This window comes from Eleutherodactylus coqui, chromosome 1, assembly GCF_035609145.1.
Source record: "Eleutherodactylus coqui strain aEleCoq1 chromosome 1, aEleCoq1.hap1, whole genome shotgun sequence".
Classification (NCBI taxonomy): domain Eukaryota; kingdom Metazoa; phylum Chordata; class Amphibia; order Anura; family Eleutherodactylidae; genus Eleutherodactylus; species Eleutherodactylus coqui.
This window is the reverse complement of record NC_089837.1, coordinates 387,687,841-387,705,261: the sequence shown is the minus strand read 5'-3', so window position 1 is coordinate 387,705,261 and position 17,421 is coordinate 387,687,841. Positions and strand designations below refer to the sequence as shown.

Genomic DNA, 17,421 nt, shown 5'->3' with positions numbered 1-17,421 from the left:
TTGCACTGCCTCTAGCTTGGATATAAGGTGTGATGGGGGTGGACATGGAAGCTCTAGTATCCTTTTGTACCGCCCCTAGCTTGTATACAAGATGTGATGCGGGCATGGAGGCTCTAGTACCTTGTTGTACTGCCTCTAGCTTTCTTATAAGATGTGATACAGGTGGGCATGGAGGCTCTAGTACCCTGTGGTACCGCCCCTAGCTTGTATACAAGATGTGATGCGGGCATGGAGGCTCTAGTACCTTGTTGTACTGCCTCTAGCTTGGATACAAGATGTAATACAGGTGGGCATGGAGGCTCTAGTATTCTGTTGTACCACCTCTAGCTTGGATGCAAGGTGTGATAGATGGATATGGAGGCATACAGGTTCTATATGGTATCCTGAGTCATATTGGGGGACATTTGCTGTAACTGAGCCTCTAGATTGTGCAAATTTGTAGGCTGTCGAAGTTGGTGTCCCAGATGGTCCCATATATGTTCTTTTAGCGATAAATCTGATGTCCGGGCAACCACAGAAGTGTGACAATAATGACCCCCCTTGCTGTGTGCAGCCGAGCATTATCCTGCTGGAAAATGCCGCCAGGAGGCCCTTGCCATGAACACTCATGGCTGCAGGATGTCCTGAACATATAGCTGAGCTGTCATTGTCCCTATAAGTGACCAACTGTTGTGTGCGAGGGAACCCCAGATCATCACATCTCCAGTGGGGTGATTGAGGCGCTCAACTTGAGGTCTCCAGACACAACCGTCGTCTGTACCCAAACTGAACAACTCCTCAGTGCTGGATTTCTATACTGGCTCACAGATGAGGCTTGTTCAGGCTGGCAGTACCACAGAGAAGTGTGGGGCACCGTAAAGGCTTGCAGCCTATTAAGGATACCCCTAATACTAGTTCAGACAATTTGAGTTCCCCCGTAAGTTCTAGGCCAGACTGCTTCTGCAAAGAAATGCGATATTAGTTTTATTCAGGTTTTCTCAACTCTGGTCCTCATGACCCTCCCCAACAGGTCATGTTTTCAGGATTTTCTCAGTATTGCACAGGTGATGTAATTTGTCTTTGCTTCAGCCATTGCCACAGGTGGTCTCTCTCTATGGGATATCCTGAACACATGACCTGTTGGGGTCCATGAGGACTGGAGTTGGGGAAACGCTTGTTTAGCTTTTGGCCAAAGTATATGCAATCACAACCCCCGTCTAGGGTCATGTGTGAGACTGACTTAATAGATAATGTGTAATCACTGGGAGCCCAAGCTCTGGAACCCCCTGGATCACTATAGCAGGGGCCCTGAACCATCCATTGGTGGTCTCTACAGAATGACAGTGAGGAGTTGGAATGGTATGATTGTGAATGTTCTCTGACCTTCCACTAAATGTTTAATTGGTTGACTAAGAAGGCAAATGATCTGTCCTAGTGTTCTTCGGGGCCCCCAGCATTCATGCTGGTTGTAGGAAAATATCTAAGGGACAGCAGGAAAACGGGTGAGGTTGGGTAGTTGCACAATGCTGGCAGGCTCTTGCACAGGAGCTGTGTAGGAGAGGCATCTGGGGGTGTACAGGGCTGCCGAAGCTACTGGACTACCTGCTGTTCACCAACATCACTGTAAAACATCTATGGGGTTGTTGAGCTGGAGGCACCCGATAACATAATGCACTCTTAAAGGGAATGTTTCGCTTGTATTGTTTTACAAATGTTTTTTGTCTACCTAACTGGGGACTACCATCTTACTGCAGTTACTAGCATTTAGAGAAGGTGCTTTTATAGCAGAACTCGTGCTATTTACACAATAGAGAAGAGTGGACCAATTGTCATCTCTGGGAGTCTTGTCTAGGAGTGTTCTGTAACCTGTGCATGGAGGAGGAAGAGGCGAGCTGTGACCATCACCTGTTGTGAATGGTGGATCCTGTGTTTTCTATATAGGTTTTAACTTCAGCAGGCATCTCATTATTAACAAAAGATTTCTCTACAGAGCATGAATTGTTAGATGATTGGCCAGTATGAAAACTGTGTCTTGGTTTTTTTTTGTTTTTTTTTTTAAATCTTGATATTGAAAATTCCAAATCACAAATTTCTTGTATGTTTAACATATAGCCTTGATAAATACAAGAGGTAACTTTCTAATAATACAATCCCTTTTAGGAGTTCTATAAAAGACAACTGAAAAATAGTTGAGAAGACCTGTCGCCACTCCTGACACGTCAGCTAGAAAACAATTGCCTTCATCACGAGAACAATTCTGGAGCACGGCTTCTTAGGACTCTTGTGCTGGTCCTCTCTGTCCCCATGGAATATACTGGGTGCTACTATGTGGTGGTGTCCCCGCACAGTGCCATGTAATCTGACACGGCTAAACTAAATAGACAAGGGGGCCATGAAATCATTCTGGAGCATCTTTTCTTAGAACACCTGTCAGGAGAAATGACAAAGTCCTCTTTAAAGGGATTGTGTAAAGTTATCCTCTAGTCGCAATATGTGTGCTGCTGCTCCAATTCTAGTCATAGGACTGTTGGTGGCACAGCAGCATGCATGAGCTCTGCACCGTTCCTTTCCGGACCTTCGTTCTCTATGGCGGTCCCATCTACACTGATCAGATGCTTCTTGTATCCCCTAGAATGGAGAATGACTTTAAATCTTGGCACAACCCTTTTTAAGTTGAACTCATTCTCTAACTCACATCTGGCTGTGTCAGAGTCCAGACTATATAAGATCCCAGGGCTAAAAAAGGGGTCTTTTTATTGGGCTTGTGCTTACCTTCTACTGACTACCCTGTCATTTTGGTTTTGAGGGAATTTACAATTTTGTTTGTAATTGACCATATTAGTTGCTAATCTTATTTCACTTTTTATTTTTCAGCAGGCAGTTCAACTTGGGTAGCAATCCTGCTCACTTAATTCTGCATATTTGATAACATGGCAAAAGATGTAAGTACCCTTTTATCATTAACACATGTCAAAAAGTGTTTAAAAGTAGAATTCCTGCTTTGTTCCCATCTCCTTGTCCTGTGGTTCCCCATCCAAATGATAGCTCAGTGTCCTGTGGTCACCCACTTATTAAACATTTTTCTTTTTTTTCTTCCTCTGGGTACCTAATAAATTCATATATACATAGCATGGCCCGCAGGCGGTTTACTGTGGAGGAGGAGTTGCATCTGAGTCAGACTCAGCTAGTGGCCCTTACTTTTCTGGTGTCATCCTTTTCATCAACAAGCGAGATGAACCCACTATATACCTAAGAAGATGTACAAGGGTTGCCACTAAAGAGCATCCCAATTCATCTGATGCTCAGTGGATTACTCCAGAAACTTTCAAACTTAGGATCCCTTTTTTTTTTTTAATTTTTATTTTATTGCCCACGTTGTTACCAAAAGTAATTTAAATGCCCAGAACTTTATTTGAGAACCCCCAACTCCAGTTTTGCAAAACCCTACAGTTGAACCCCCATGGATGCATTAGAAATCACAAAATTTGGGGGCTAATAAAGAAGCCGAGCACTAGGGCCTACCAGAGTACGGACATTTTATACCACACCCCAATGTTCCACATAGCGATGTGAAGGACGCGTTTTGAAGGGACCATAAGATTCCTGTATTATAATGACAATATGCAGTGCCCACCCAGCGATGACCTCATTATGATGGCTTATATAAAATCAGGCTGGTAATAGAGCTTTTTATTGCCAAGTTTGCCCGGGCATACACCCCTGAGAAAAACATTTCTGTAGATGAGTCTCTGGTACATTTCAAAGGGAAGCTCTGATTCCACCAGTACCTGCCCAGTAAGAGGGCACAGTATGGCGTGAAAATGTACAAGCTGTGGAGAGTACATCAGGGTATAAACATAGATCAGGATTTATGAAGGGGAGGACACCAGAATCAAGCCCCCAGAATGCCTCTCCCGACCCATCCTAGGAATTACAGGAAAATTGTATGGGAATTGGTGCCCCCACTGCTGAACCAGCATTGCCACCTCTACCTGGTTAGATATTACATGAGTATTCCCCTATTCCAGAGCCTCACTTCCAGAAGAACTGGCATGTGGCACTGTTAGAAAACATAAAGCCTCCCCAAGTCGCTGCTTGGGCAAATTATCAGTAGAGGTGTGAGTGGGCACTATGTAGCAACAAAGTGTTGTGTGTCAAGTATAAGGGCAAGAGGGATGTCCTTATATTGAGCAATACACGGCCATAGCAGTACCCCCTGCCCAGTACAGAGACCCACAAGCCAGACTGCTACTTGACTACAATAGGTGCATGGGAGGTTTTTACCTGTCTGTTCAAGTACTTGGGCTATACAGTGCCATGCGGAAAACAAGGGTGTGGTATATACTGGCTGTGCACATCATACAGGTGGCACTGTATATAATGCCTATGTGCTATTTCGATGTGCAGGCCAGAGGGGCACCTTTCTTGAATTTCAGCAGGTCATGAAGGCCCTAATATTTGGGGACCAGGAAGAGGGGGAGAGCAGTACCTCTGGAAGAAAGGCCACACATACCAGGGCAACACTTTTTACTAGTGAAATTCCACTGGTAAGAAGGGACAGATCAAAGAAGGTGCAGAGTCTGTTACAAAGGAGGGATAAGGAAGGACACCACTTATCACCCAAAACATACCCCACACAACTTGCCAGTGCATAAAAGATTGCTTTGTAATACACAACACGTCCCAGCCATATTAACCCATTCCCGCTGCAGGATGTAAATTTACGTCCTGGCAGCAGGGTACTTCCCGCAACAGGACTTAAACTTACATCCTGGGGATAGCGCGGGATCACATATGATCCCGCGCTATCCCGCAGCGGGAGCCGGCTGTCAGTCACAGCCGGTGTCCCGCTGTTAACCCCTTCCCTGCCGCGATCTAAGTAGATCGCGGCAGGGAAAGGGTTCACAGAGGGAGCGCGCTCCCTCTGTGCCTCCAGCCGGCTCTCGTGATGTTATCGCGAGAGCCTGGCTGGTTGCTATGGCAACAGGACGCCGGATACAGGCGTCCTGTACTGCCATAGCCTATGATCACTATAGTAAGCGATAATGCATGGCAGGGAAGAAGCCCTGTCATGCATTATTGCAGCGATCTGAAGTGTAACAGTAAAAGTCCCTCAGAGGGACACAAGTGTTGTAAAAAGAGAAAAATAAAGTTCAAAAAATAAAAATGTAAAAAAAATGTCAAACCCTTTTTTTTTATGCTTTCTCATATTAGCATAAAAGAAAAAGTAAAAAATTAAAAAACCCACATATTTGGTATCAATGCGTCAAAAAGCGTAAAAAAAAAAAATGCTAAAAAACTGAGGCAAAATGCTAGTTCTTAGCATTTTGCCTCCCATAAAGCGCAATAGGGATAAAAAAAACAGATGTACCCCAAAATGGTACCAATAAAAAACACAGCTCGTCTCGCAAAAAATAAGCCCTCACAGAGCTCCGTACATGGAAAAATAAAAGTTACAGGACTTTGAATGTAATGAGTTTAGAAAAAAATAAGAATTTCCAAAAAATGGGTTTTTATTGTGGAAAAGTGAGAAAAACCTAAAAAATTAATAATTTTGGTATCATTGTAACCGTACTGGCCCGCAGAAAAAAATGTGTTGTATCATTTATGCTGCATAATTAACGCTTTTTAAAAAAAAAACTAAAAATCTATGGCAGAATTGATGCGTTTTCTCTTCCTACGATCATAAAAAAAAAAAAGGTTTTACAATGTAAGCTATGTACCCAAAAATGGTACCAAAAAATCTACAGTTCACCACGCAAAAAACAAGCCCTTATCTGGCCACGTCGACGGAAAAGTAAAAAAGTTATGGCTTTTGAAAAATGGAGATGGAAAAATACCAAAAATCGCTTGGTCCTCAACGCCAAAATAGCCCGTGTCATTAAGGGGTTAATCCTATTGCGTTGAACCACCGTTATGATTTACATTGATGTACTCCACACAGCTTATACATAAAGCCAAATAGCGCTCCTGCCCTTCTGAGCCCTGCCATGTGCCCAAACAGCAGTTAAAGGAGATGTCCCGCGCCGAAACGGGTTTTTTTTTTTTTTAAACCCCCCCCCCCGTTCGGCGCGAGACAACCCCGATGCAGGGGTTAAAAAAACCACCCGCACAGCGCTTACCTGAATCCCGGCGGTCCGGCGTCTTCATACTCACCTGCTGAAGATGGCCGCCGGGATCCTCTGTCTTCGTGGACCGCAGCTCTTCTGTGCGGTCCACTGCCGATTCCAGCCTCCTGATTGGCTGGAATCGGCACATGACGGGGCGGAGCTACACGGAGCCGCTCTCCGGCACGAGCGGCTCCATAGAAGACTGCTGAAGACCCGGACTGCGCAAGCGCGGCTAATTTGGCCATCGGAGGCCAAAAATTAGTCGGCACCATGGAGACGAGGACGCTAGCAACGGAGCAGGTAAGTAAAAAACTTTTTATAACTTCTGTATGGCTCATAATTAATGCACAATGTACATTACAAAGTGCATTATTATGGCCATACAGAAGTGTATAGACCCACTTGCTGCCTCGGGACAACCCCTTTAACACCCACATATTGGGCATTTCTAAAAACTGCAGAATTTGGGTAATACATTCTAAATTTTGTTTCTCTGCTAATTCCTGCAGGGTTACAGAAAAAATTGGTTTTAAATTGAAAATCTGCAAAATAATGGAACTGTTTTAATTTCTGATGCACTTTACTTTGCTGTGAAACATCTAAAGGGTTAATAAACTTCCTAAATGCCATTTTCATTACTTCGAGGGGTACAGTTTTTAAAATGGGGTAATTTTCATGAGGGAGTTTCTGATATATAGGTTTTTAAAATTCATGTCAAAACTGAACTGGTCCTTGAAGAGGAAAAAAAATCAGTTTTTGAAGTTTGCTCATAATTGTGAAAAATTGCTACTAACATAGTACTGTATTTCCCCCAAAATAAGACACACTCTTATAATTTGTGCCCCAACAGAGGCACCGTGTCTTATTCTCGCGTGGGTGGAAGGCCTTGTACTCACCTGGTCTGCAGTGTCCCGATGGCGCTGCAGTAAACTGCGTCCTCCCCGTCTCACAGCTGAGCTTCTTCCTGGTGATGCGGCTTTGAATACCCCGCCTCCAGCAAAGCGCACGCTGTGATTGGCTGGCTGGGGCTCGATTAGCCAATCGCATGTCGACGCTCGATGAGACAATCACAGCCACTAAGTGATGTCATTCACTTAGTGGCTGTGATTGGCTCATTGAGAGTCGGCTGTGATTACCTGGGGCTCGATTAGCCAATTACAGCGCACGCTTTGCTGGAGGCAGGGTACTTAAAGCCCCGTCACCAGGAAGAAGCTCAGCTGTAAGACGGGAAGGACACGGTTTGCCGCAGACCTGGTGGTTGGGGGGGGGGGGGGGCGTGTGTGTGTGTGTTTTGTTTTTTTTAAATGCAAGTTACCCTGGTCTTATTTTCGGGGGAGGCCTTTATATGTCAAAACCGGGGTAGGTCTTATAATCGGGATAGGTCCTAATTTGGGGGAAACACTATGTAAGGCTGAAAAGATATGTATATGTGCATCCAGTTCAGCCTATTACTCCCCCAATGTTGATCCAGAGGAACGAAAAAAACATAATAATCAGATGGAAGCAAATTTTCCCCATTTAAGGGAAAAAATTTCTTCCTGACTCTAATCTGGCAATTAAAATAATCCCTGGATCCCCAATCCTTTTGAACTTATTAATGAGTATAACATAATATAGTAAGGCTCAAGAAAGACTTCCAGGCCCCTCTTGAACTCTCTTATGGAATTTGACATCACCACGTCCTCAGGCAGAGAGTTCCATAGTCTCACTGCTCTTGCAGTAAAGAACCCCCTTCTATGTCGTGTAGAAACTTCCTTGCCTCTAGACGTACAGGGTGTCCCCTTGTTACAGTCACTGTCCTGGGTATAAATAGATGATGGGGGAGAGATTTATATTGTTCCCTGATATATTATGCATAGTTATTAGGTCGTCCCTCAGCTGTCTCTTTCTAAACTAAATAATTCCAATTTTGATAACCTCTCTGGGTTTTGTAGTCCACCCATTCCGTTTATTACTTTAGTTGCCGCTCTCCATATGTGCTTCTTATATACTGGTGCCCAAAACTGTACACAATATTCCATGTGTGGTCTGACCAGTGACTTGTAAAGAGGACCAACAATGTTCTAAAACATCATGTGCCCCTAGACCTCTTTTGATGCACCTCATGATCCTATTTGGCTTGGCAGCAGCTGTCTGACACTGGTTGTTACAGTTAAGCTTACAGTTAACTAAAATCCCCAAGTCCTTTTCCCATGTCAGTGTTACCCGGGGGTTTACCCATTCAGTGTGTAATGGTGACATGTATTTCCTCTGCCCATGTGCATAGCCTTACATTTATCAGTGTTATACCTCATTTGCCCCTCTTCTGCCAAGCTCACAACTTATCCAGATTCTCTTGTAACTGCTTTGTCTTATGTTAATTTCTTTACACAGTTTTGTATCCTCTGCAAATATTGATATTTTACTGTGCAAGCCTTCCACCAGGTCATTAATAAATATATAAAAAAAGAAGAGGGCCCATGTAAGTGGGTCAGTAACTGGCCAAATCACTGAGCCAGTTACTTACCCACTTACACACATTCTCACCCAGACCAAGCATTCTCATTTTATATACCAACCTTTTATGCGGCACAGTATCAAACACTTTGTAAAAGTCCAGATACACAAGATCCAATGACTCTCCCCGGTCCAGTCTGGAACTTACCTCCTCATAGAAGCTAATCAGGTTAGTTTGACAGGAGCGATCTCTCATAAACCCATGTTGATATGTAGTTATACAGCTATTTTCCTTGAGGTACTCCAGGATAGCATCTCTTAGAAATCCTTCAAACATTTTACCCTCAATAGAAGTAAGACTTACCGGCCTGTAGTTTCCAGGATCACTTTTGACCCCCTTCTTGAATATCAGCACCACATTGGCTATCAGTAAGTCATTAAATATAAAAAACAAGAGTCTATGTATCACATTACTTAATCCCCTTTAAACACCCGGGAATGTATGCCGTCGGGACCTGGTGATTTGACAATTTTAATCTTTTTAAGACTGCTCTGCACTTCCTCTTGGCTTACACTTGTGATGTTTAGTGGAGAGTTTACTTCACTCTGCATCTCATCTGACATTTCATTTTCCTCTGAACACACTGGATAGAAAGCTATTTAATTTAGTTTGTTTTCTTCTCCTCACCCTCTACAATTTTTCTCACTTTATTAAAGGACCAACATTTTCAGTATTAATCTTTTTACTATTTATATAGTTAAATAACAATTTAGGGTTAGTTTTACTCTTTGGCAATAAGTTTTTCTGTCTCCAGCTTTGCAGTTTTTATCAGATTTTTACATTATTTATAGGTTTTTATTGCTTCTTTGCTGCCTTGTTTTAGTAATTTAAATGCTTTCTGTTTGCTGTTTATTGCCCCCTTTACATCTTTATTGAGCCACATTGGGTTTTTTCCTGTTATTGAGTCTTTTATTCTTGTAAGGTATGAACCTCTCACAGAAAGTAATTAAACATTTCTAATTTATTATTTGTACTCTTATTTTTGAGCACATTGTCCCAGTCAATAAGGTTAAGGCCTCCTTCCCACGAACGGATTTCCGCTGCATTGCCCGCAGCTATTAGGTTCTATTGAACCTAATAGCTCAGTGCTCACGGTGCGGAATTCCACCGTAGAATTCCGCACTGTGAATTCACCCGTCCTCACCCGCGGCGTGCTCTATTTGCCGCGGGTGTACGCGCAGACGGCTTCCTTTGCAGTCAATGGAAGCCGTCCGTTCACGCTATCTTCCGCTATAGCACAGCGGAAGATAGCGTGAAAACGCTTCCCCGATCGCCGGCGCGTCATGTGACACGGCCGGCCGTGTCATGTGACGCGGTGGGTGTGTCACATGATGCGGCGGAGGTGGGCGGGGAAGCGTCATGCGGGAGCGAGGACGCCGGATCCGCAGGTAAGTATGGTGTCTCCTGGAGGGCGCTGTGACGGGCTCCGCCGCGGAATTTCGCAGCGGAGCCCGTCACGGCCGTGTGCAGCCGGCCTAAGAGCATCACTAGTTGATGAAACTTGGCCTTCCTAAAATTTAGTATTTTTGTAGCTCCCCTATAAAACTTTCTTGAAAGACAAGTTGAAATGTATTATATTATGGTCACTATTTACCAGCTGTCCCCCAATCTGTACCCCTATTATTCTGTCAGGTCTGTTGGTTAGTATTAAATCCAAAATGGCTGTCCCTTTAGTTGGGTTCTGTACAAGTTGGGTGAAGTAATTATCCTTAGTAATTGACAAAAGGTTGTTAACTTTATGAGATCCACAGATTTTTGGCTTCCTAGTTTATATCCGGGTAGTTAAAGTCCCCCATAATAATTACCTCTTTGTGATTTGCTGCCTCATCTATTTGCTTCATTAATAGATTTTCAGCAGTTTCTGTTATATTGGATGGCCTATAGAAAACCCCTATGAGTATTTTTTTATTGTTTTTTTCTCTCCATGTTTTCCCTCCCTCGCACGGCATGTCAGTTTCATCGCAGCTTGGCTGCACCGGCTTCTCCGCAGTATCTGAATGAGATTTTTGCAAATCTCTTCCAATTTGCTGCTTTACTCTAGGATAAAAATTGCCGGTGGCAACTCTGCCCCCTTTGAACCCAGCCTTAAGGTGAAAAAGGGCAGAGGCCTTTAGGGGGTTAAAAGAGTATTCCCATTTTATAAAGCGGTTGTTTAGGAAGGTTTGATGTTTAGAACCCTCAGTAATCTTGAGAATGAAGTTGCTACAGCACTGGTTTAGGTTGTGTCCCCTTATAATAAAAAAAACAAAATCACAGCAGGTAGCTGGAGCACCACTGTGCAGAAAGAAATGGTGAAGGGGACACTACCCTAAACCAGCTCTGTAACGCCCCTTCTCAGGATCGGTGGGGGTCGCAGAGGTCAAAGCTGTCAAACTTTTAGAGAACTAAAATGGTATTTAATGCAACACCCTCCAGAGAACAGACTCAATCTACAGTTCTACCACTCCGCCTCCTCTTCAAATACCTCACCCTTTGTCAGCCACTGTAATAAACGTTTTCGTTCTAGCTGAAACTTGGCCAGCCTTTTCACTTACTTCCTCACTAATCTCTAGATTTTGTTTGTGCTGCTTGAATTATTCTGAACTGTTCTTTGGTAAAGAAAAAACAGCTGACTTTCCTCTCACCCTATGTTACATTTTATTCTTTGGTAAGGGAGTCCCGGTTTTCCTGAACTGTCTATTAATCCAAAGGTTTACTCTGCTGTTCTGGCTGGAGGAGTCACTTGGATCACTTCTGCTGCATTAACCCTTCCCAATCCACTTTGTATCCTGGTTTTCCTAGAGGGCTTACTCTTTCTGCCGTTATACAACGGCACTAAATGCTGGCTAAAGCCAGTACTGCATGAGGTGACACAATGGATAGGCTCCGATAGCAGAAAGGCTGGCAATATACAGTAAGAGAACCCCGACTGATGTCTTCCAACATCGGCGCTGTACAGCCTTAAATCATAATGTCTTCAGAGGTCAGACAGTGGATTGGAAAGGGTTAAGGGCTATTCCAGCAAAACCCTTTTTTTTTTTCTTCCATGCTTGTCATACTCCTGGAGGTCTCTCTTATGTACTTCAGTCACTTTCATGCAATGTAGCACCCTGTTTAATACTTATCAGGCACCATCTTGATGGTGGGGATTTTTTTTAACTTTGTTTCACATCTATTCCATGATGTATTAGCTAGGGTCATAGCAGTCTGCCTGCTGGGGTAGGGGGACAGCTTAAAGGGGTTGTCTCGCGAAAGCAAGTGGGTCTATACACTTCTGTATGGCCATATTAATGCACTTTGTAATATACATCGTGCATTAAATATGAGCCATACAGAAGTTATTCACTTACCTGCTCCGTTGCTAGCGTCCCCGTTGCCATGGTTCCGTCTAACTTCGGTGTCTTCTTGCTTTTTTAGACGCGCTTGCGCAGATGCATCTTCTCCCTTCGGCTGGTCTTGGAAGCATCGGCGTTTTGGCTCCGCCCCCTTGTACGCATCATCGCGTAGCTCCGCCCCATGATGTGTGCCGGTTCCAGCCTCCTGATTGGCTGGAATCGGCACATGACGGGGGCGGAGCTACGCGATGACGCGAAAAGGGGGCGGAGCCAAAACGCCGATGCTTCCAAGACCAGCCGAAGGGAGAAGATGTATCTGCGCAAGCGCGTCTAAAAAAGCAAGAAGACACCGAAGTTAGACGGAACCATGGCAACGGGGACGCTAGCAACGGAGCAGGTAAGTGAATAACTTCTGTATGGCTCATATTTAATGCACGATGTATATTACAAAGTGCATTAATATGGCCATACAGAAGTGTATAGACCCACTTGCTGCCGGGAGACAACCCCTTTAATTTATCATTACCTTTTGGATTCGCATAAGGAAGCTACAGACCATAAGTATACAGTCAGGAGGATGAGCTGTGATCTCCTCTAGTATAACTGTGTGACAGAAGCTGTGTAATCATCACCAGTAACTGTGATAGGAGTACCTGTGTCCCCTTGCAGGCAGTTTCAGTGGTAGATCCATGTAACAGCATCACACAAACTGAGAAGCTAACTAGAAAATGAATACATAACCCCAAGTAAATCTGGACAGAACAGAGATCACATGATGACCTGAGGAATAAGGCTGGAAGTTTCAGACAACTAACTCATGTAACACTAGCTCCTTTATATGTACTGGGGGAATATAGTACATAATCATTGAATAGAAAAATGTAAAAAAAAATCAACCAAGTGACCTCTTACGTTTAAGCGAAAATGGTGTAAAAGATAACTTGGCGCCAAATTTGGATAATCTGATAAGAAAAAGCTGCTCTTTTCTGCGGTCTTCTCTGTTGGCTCTCATTACCATGGAGCGTCAGTCTGCTAGGTGCCCTGAGGCTGGAAAGCATGCTCCCGAAATCCTGGTCCAGTGAGTAATTTTTGCTGTGGGGATAAGACTTTATCATCTGTGAACCTTCTTTTCTAGGGAGGTTAGGTTAAAAACAAACCTGGATAAACGGCCTGCTACCTGTGATATATAAGAAACCACTTTATCAAGCGTGTACTTCAAATGTCTTAAAAGAGGAACAGTCTTATGAAAAACATAAGATGTATTGAGGAAGGAAATTCGGATTTCCATGGCCAGTCTGACCCCATCTTCAGAGATGCCGCCTACAGCAAAAAAGCGTAAACTCGAGGTCATTCCTCATTTGGATTCTGGAGAATTTTCTAATGCGGCTTCTTCTCAGGATATAGATTTTGAAGAAGGGTAAATTTCTTCTGGTGGTTGAGGAGGAAGCTTTAAAAAAAAAAAAAAAAAAAAGTATGTATGTGAGAGATAGATAGATATTTTTTTATATATATATATATATATATATATTAGTGTGTGTGTATATGAGAATAACACTGCTTGGCTTCTGAAATCTATGAAGCACTAAGGGTGTTGAGGATGTCTTTTGTTTAGTGAGGAAGATTTAAGATTTAAAAAAAAAAAAAAAAAAAAAGCCAGCAAAAAGACTGTTTCCGATTTTGGCCTTTAGTTATCAGCGGTAGGATCTCCGCCAATCAGACTACTATGACATATCCTAGAGATATTCCACAAATATTTATGATAACATTTAAGGGTTTTTTACGTTTCATGCTCAATAACGGTTTGTTCTTTCTAACCTCATAGGCTGGATTAATTGAAGCAAATGGAGAGCTGAAAGTTTTTGTAGATCAAAATCTTAGTCCAGGAAAAGGTGAGTCTTTTTGCAACTTTTTGTTGGAAGGTGTTTGGAGATGACATTACCTTTTTTTCTTTTCTTTATTAAAGGCTATGGACTTTTGGGACAGTTGTTTTCACTTAAATGCATGTATTTTGGGCTGACAATCATCTTTACAATAGGTTGTTTTCTGCAGCTTCTGCATATCACTGTATACAGAGCCTGAAACTTTTGTTAGATGATCTTAGTTTTCAGCCTTTGGCTCTCCTCCGCTCATTACTTGGATAACGTTTCGTAGAGGAAAGTGGAGGGAAACTAAGTAGTGGATCCCGCTTCACTGACAAATCTACTGAGGCTTGTGGTCCTTTTTATAGGTAAGGCATGGACTTCTTACGAAGTGGTTCAGACTGTTGTGCTTGGTTCTGCTCTCTGGCCAATGATGCAGCCGGGAGGGGAATACAGGTGCTGAGAGTTCTGGGTGGAAGTCCTGCCCCCTACTTGACAAGACTGGGAGAGGCAGACAAGCATCAGTATGAGGAGGTTGCGCCCTACCCCAAAATGTCAAGAATATGCCTGAACTTTCTAGATGCTAGTCAGGCACCCTTTATATAAAAGGTTTTGGCCTCAGCTCAGCTGAGAATAGTGTGACACAGCAACAGAGTAAATGGGCAATGGAGCTGTCAGGAGCGAGACTACCAGATGACCTGTAAGCCAACCACCGGGGTGAAGGACCCTTCAGCACATGGGGGGGGGGGGGGGGGGGATGGTCTCTTTTCCTGCCATTGTGTAACTCTGTAGCGGCAGTACCAAGGATGATGTGCAGATGAGTGACTGCCTGTTTACAGCCGCTGATCGTCATTTCATTTTTTTAATTTTTTTTTTTAACCTCCATGAACTGAATAACCAAATTTGCTTGCTTATAATATCGTTTGTTTAGTTGCTGGCAAGGTTTACACTGGACAGTTATTCTGTTTTGCACAATCCAGTGATATTGACATAATTATTCAGTCCAAAATGCCTGCATTTGTGTGGGGAAAAAATTGACTCCTGAAGGCATCCATAACCGTAAATGACATATACATTTGAAAACCATTTCATTAAAGGGGTTTTGTCAGAGGGAAAAAAAAAAATCATACTCACCTGTGCCTTACAGGGCCGGTCACTGGGAACCTGCTGGTCTTCTCTCCCTCCAGCAGCTGTCCTATCGCAGGGCAGAAGCTGGCAAAGTTCCAGCTTCCGATCACTGTCGGATGGCAAGTCCTGCCGCCCGGGTCAGTGGGCGACGCGTCACAAGTGATGTGTCCCTCACTGATTGGCCTGGCCGCGTCTAACCTCTGCCATCCTTGGAGAGTGCGCATGCGTCCCCCTTACCGGCATGCTTGCGCACTCACCGTCGACTCTCTGGACGGCAAAGGTTAGACGCGACCAGGTCGATAAGAACACGCTGGAGCTGACCCCTCATGCACCAGGTAAACAGAGGGACCAAGTACAACGGGATTAGGTGAGTTTCGTTGTTTTTTTCAATTCTTCTCTTTCCACAGCTTAGACTCTACAGGGATTCAGGGCAGGATGCAGGTGAGTATAATTTTTTTTATTTTGTCGACAGAACCCCTTTAACCCCTTAATGACACGGCCTATTTTGGGCTTAAGGACGGAACAATTTATGGCGCATTTTCTTCTCCGTTTATCAAGTCATAACTTTTTTATTTTTCCGTCGACGCGGCCGTATAAGGGCTTGTTTTTTGCGTGGCGAACTGTAGTTTTTATTGGTGCCAGTTTTGGGTACATAGACTATATTGTAAAACTTTTTTTATTTTTTTTTATGATAGCAGGGAGAGAACGCATCAATTCTGCCATAGATTTTTTTACAGCGTTAATTATGCAGCATAAATGAGACATTCCATTTTTTCTGCGTGTCGGTAAAAAAATTCTTACATTTTTTTTTAGGTTTTTCCACTTTTCTGCAATAAAACCCCTTTTTTTTGGAAATCTTTTTTTCTATTCTAAATTGCTGCATTCGAAGTCCTGTAACTTTTTTATTTTTCTATGTACGGAGCTCTATGAGGGCTTATTTTTTGCGAGACGAGCTGTAGTTTTTACTGGTACCATTTTGGGGTACATATGGCTTTTTTGATCACTTTTATTGCGTATTTATTAAGGCAAAATGCTAAAAATTAGGATTTTGCCTCAGTTTTTTAGCTTTTTTTTTCCATGCACAGTTAAAAGCATGTGCAGCTTATTGTACGCGTCGTTACGGACGCGACAATACGAAATATGTGGGGTTTTAATTTTTTTTATGCTAATCTGAGAAAAAGCATAAAATGTTTTTTTTACTTTTTTTAACATTTTTTTAAATTCATTTTTTTAATCTTTGTTTTTTTTACACTGTTTGTGTCCCTCTGAGGGACTTTAACCACTGCCCTGATGATCGCTGTCATAAGGCATGGCAGAGCCAAAGCTCCCCCCCCTTCCTCACTTTCCTCAGTGGATTCTAACGAATTGCCGGGGTAGGAGCTCAACTTAAATTTTTTTCCTTAACTGGGTTTTTTTTTTTTTTTTAATTTATATTATATGTTTTTTTTGTTTTTTTTTTTCTTTTATATTCTATTATATAGTTTCTTTACTATCAATTTAGGGGGGGAAGGTACGGGTGCTGTCGTGGAGACTCCTGGAAACCTGATTATCAGGTAGGTATAATCCATTTTTCCCCCAGTCGTCTCCACGACAGCACCAATTGAGACGTACCAACTAAAGTTTCCCTAGGGTGGGATTGCTGCCGAGAGGACTTTGCGGCCGAAGGCCATGTCCTCGTCCTGCTGCACTTTTACCCTGTAGTGTTTAACAAACGTGTGGGGTTTCTTCCAGACTGCGGCTTTGCATATCTGCTCAACCGAAGCTGAGCTATGTTCGGCCCATGAGGATGCTACTGCCCTTGTAGAATGGGCTTTAAGAGCTAAAGGGATTTCCTTCCCGAAGGCCTTATAGGACTCTATGATGGCCAGGCGGATCCACCTGGCTATGGAGCTTTTTGCTGCTTTGCTCCCGTTATTTGGGCCACTGAACTGGATGAACAGGTTGTCGTCCCGCCTCCAGTGGCTTGTCACATCTATGTAGCCTAGGACTGCTTTCCTGACGTCCAGGCAGCTTAGGGTTTTTTCTTCCTCGTTTTTAGGTTTACTAAAAAATGAGGGGATTATTATGTCTTGGGACCTATGAAAATGTGATCCTACTTTCGGCATAAAGGCAGGGTCCGTTTTAAATACTAATTTGGTGTCCGAGATTTTCAGGAACGGGTGGCGAATGGACAAGACCTGCAGCTCGCTAACCCGTCTTGCGGAGGTGATGGCTACTAAGAAAATGGTCTTGATAGTAAGCATTTTTATGGGTAGAGCTTCTATCGGCTCGAATGGTACCGTTGTCATGGCCCTTAAGGCCCAATTAAGGTTCCAGTCTGGAAAAAGATTTATGGGCCTAGGCCGTAATCTAGTTGCTGCTGCTAGGAACCTGTTGACCCATCTGTTGTCTGCGAACTTTGTGTCACATATGGCGCTAAGGGCTGCGACCTGGACCTTCAGGGTGCTTGGAGTGAGGCCCATCTGTAGGCCCTCCTGCAAGAACTCTAAGATTAGAGGGATGTCCGGGATAGAATCCCCGCAATCCCTTCCCTG

At 43.4% G+C, this 17,421-nt stretch overlaps 1 protein-coding gene across 3 annotated transcripts in view; it reads left to right on the top strand.

The window, feature by feature from the left end:
• Positions 1-17,421, top strand: part of TFDP1 (transcription factor Dp-1) — an 88,802-nt gene that overhangs the window by 8,375 nt on the left and 63,006 nt on the right. For 2 of the 3 annotated variants that reach the window (XM_066579667.1, XM_066579665.1), the window contains exons 2-3: positions 2,854-2,921; positions 13,723-13,789. In XM_066579667.1, coding sequence (XP_066435764.1) covers positions 2,910-2,921; positions 13,723-13,789 — 79 coding nt within the window. In that variant the 5' untranslated portion in view covers positions 2,854-2,909. The remainder of the gene's footprint in view (positions 1-2,853; positions 2,922-13,722; positions 13,790-17,421) is intronic. The other variant, XM_066579666.1, reaches the window with a different exon arrangement.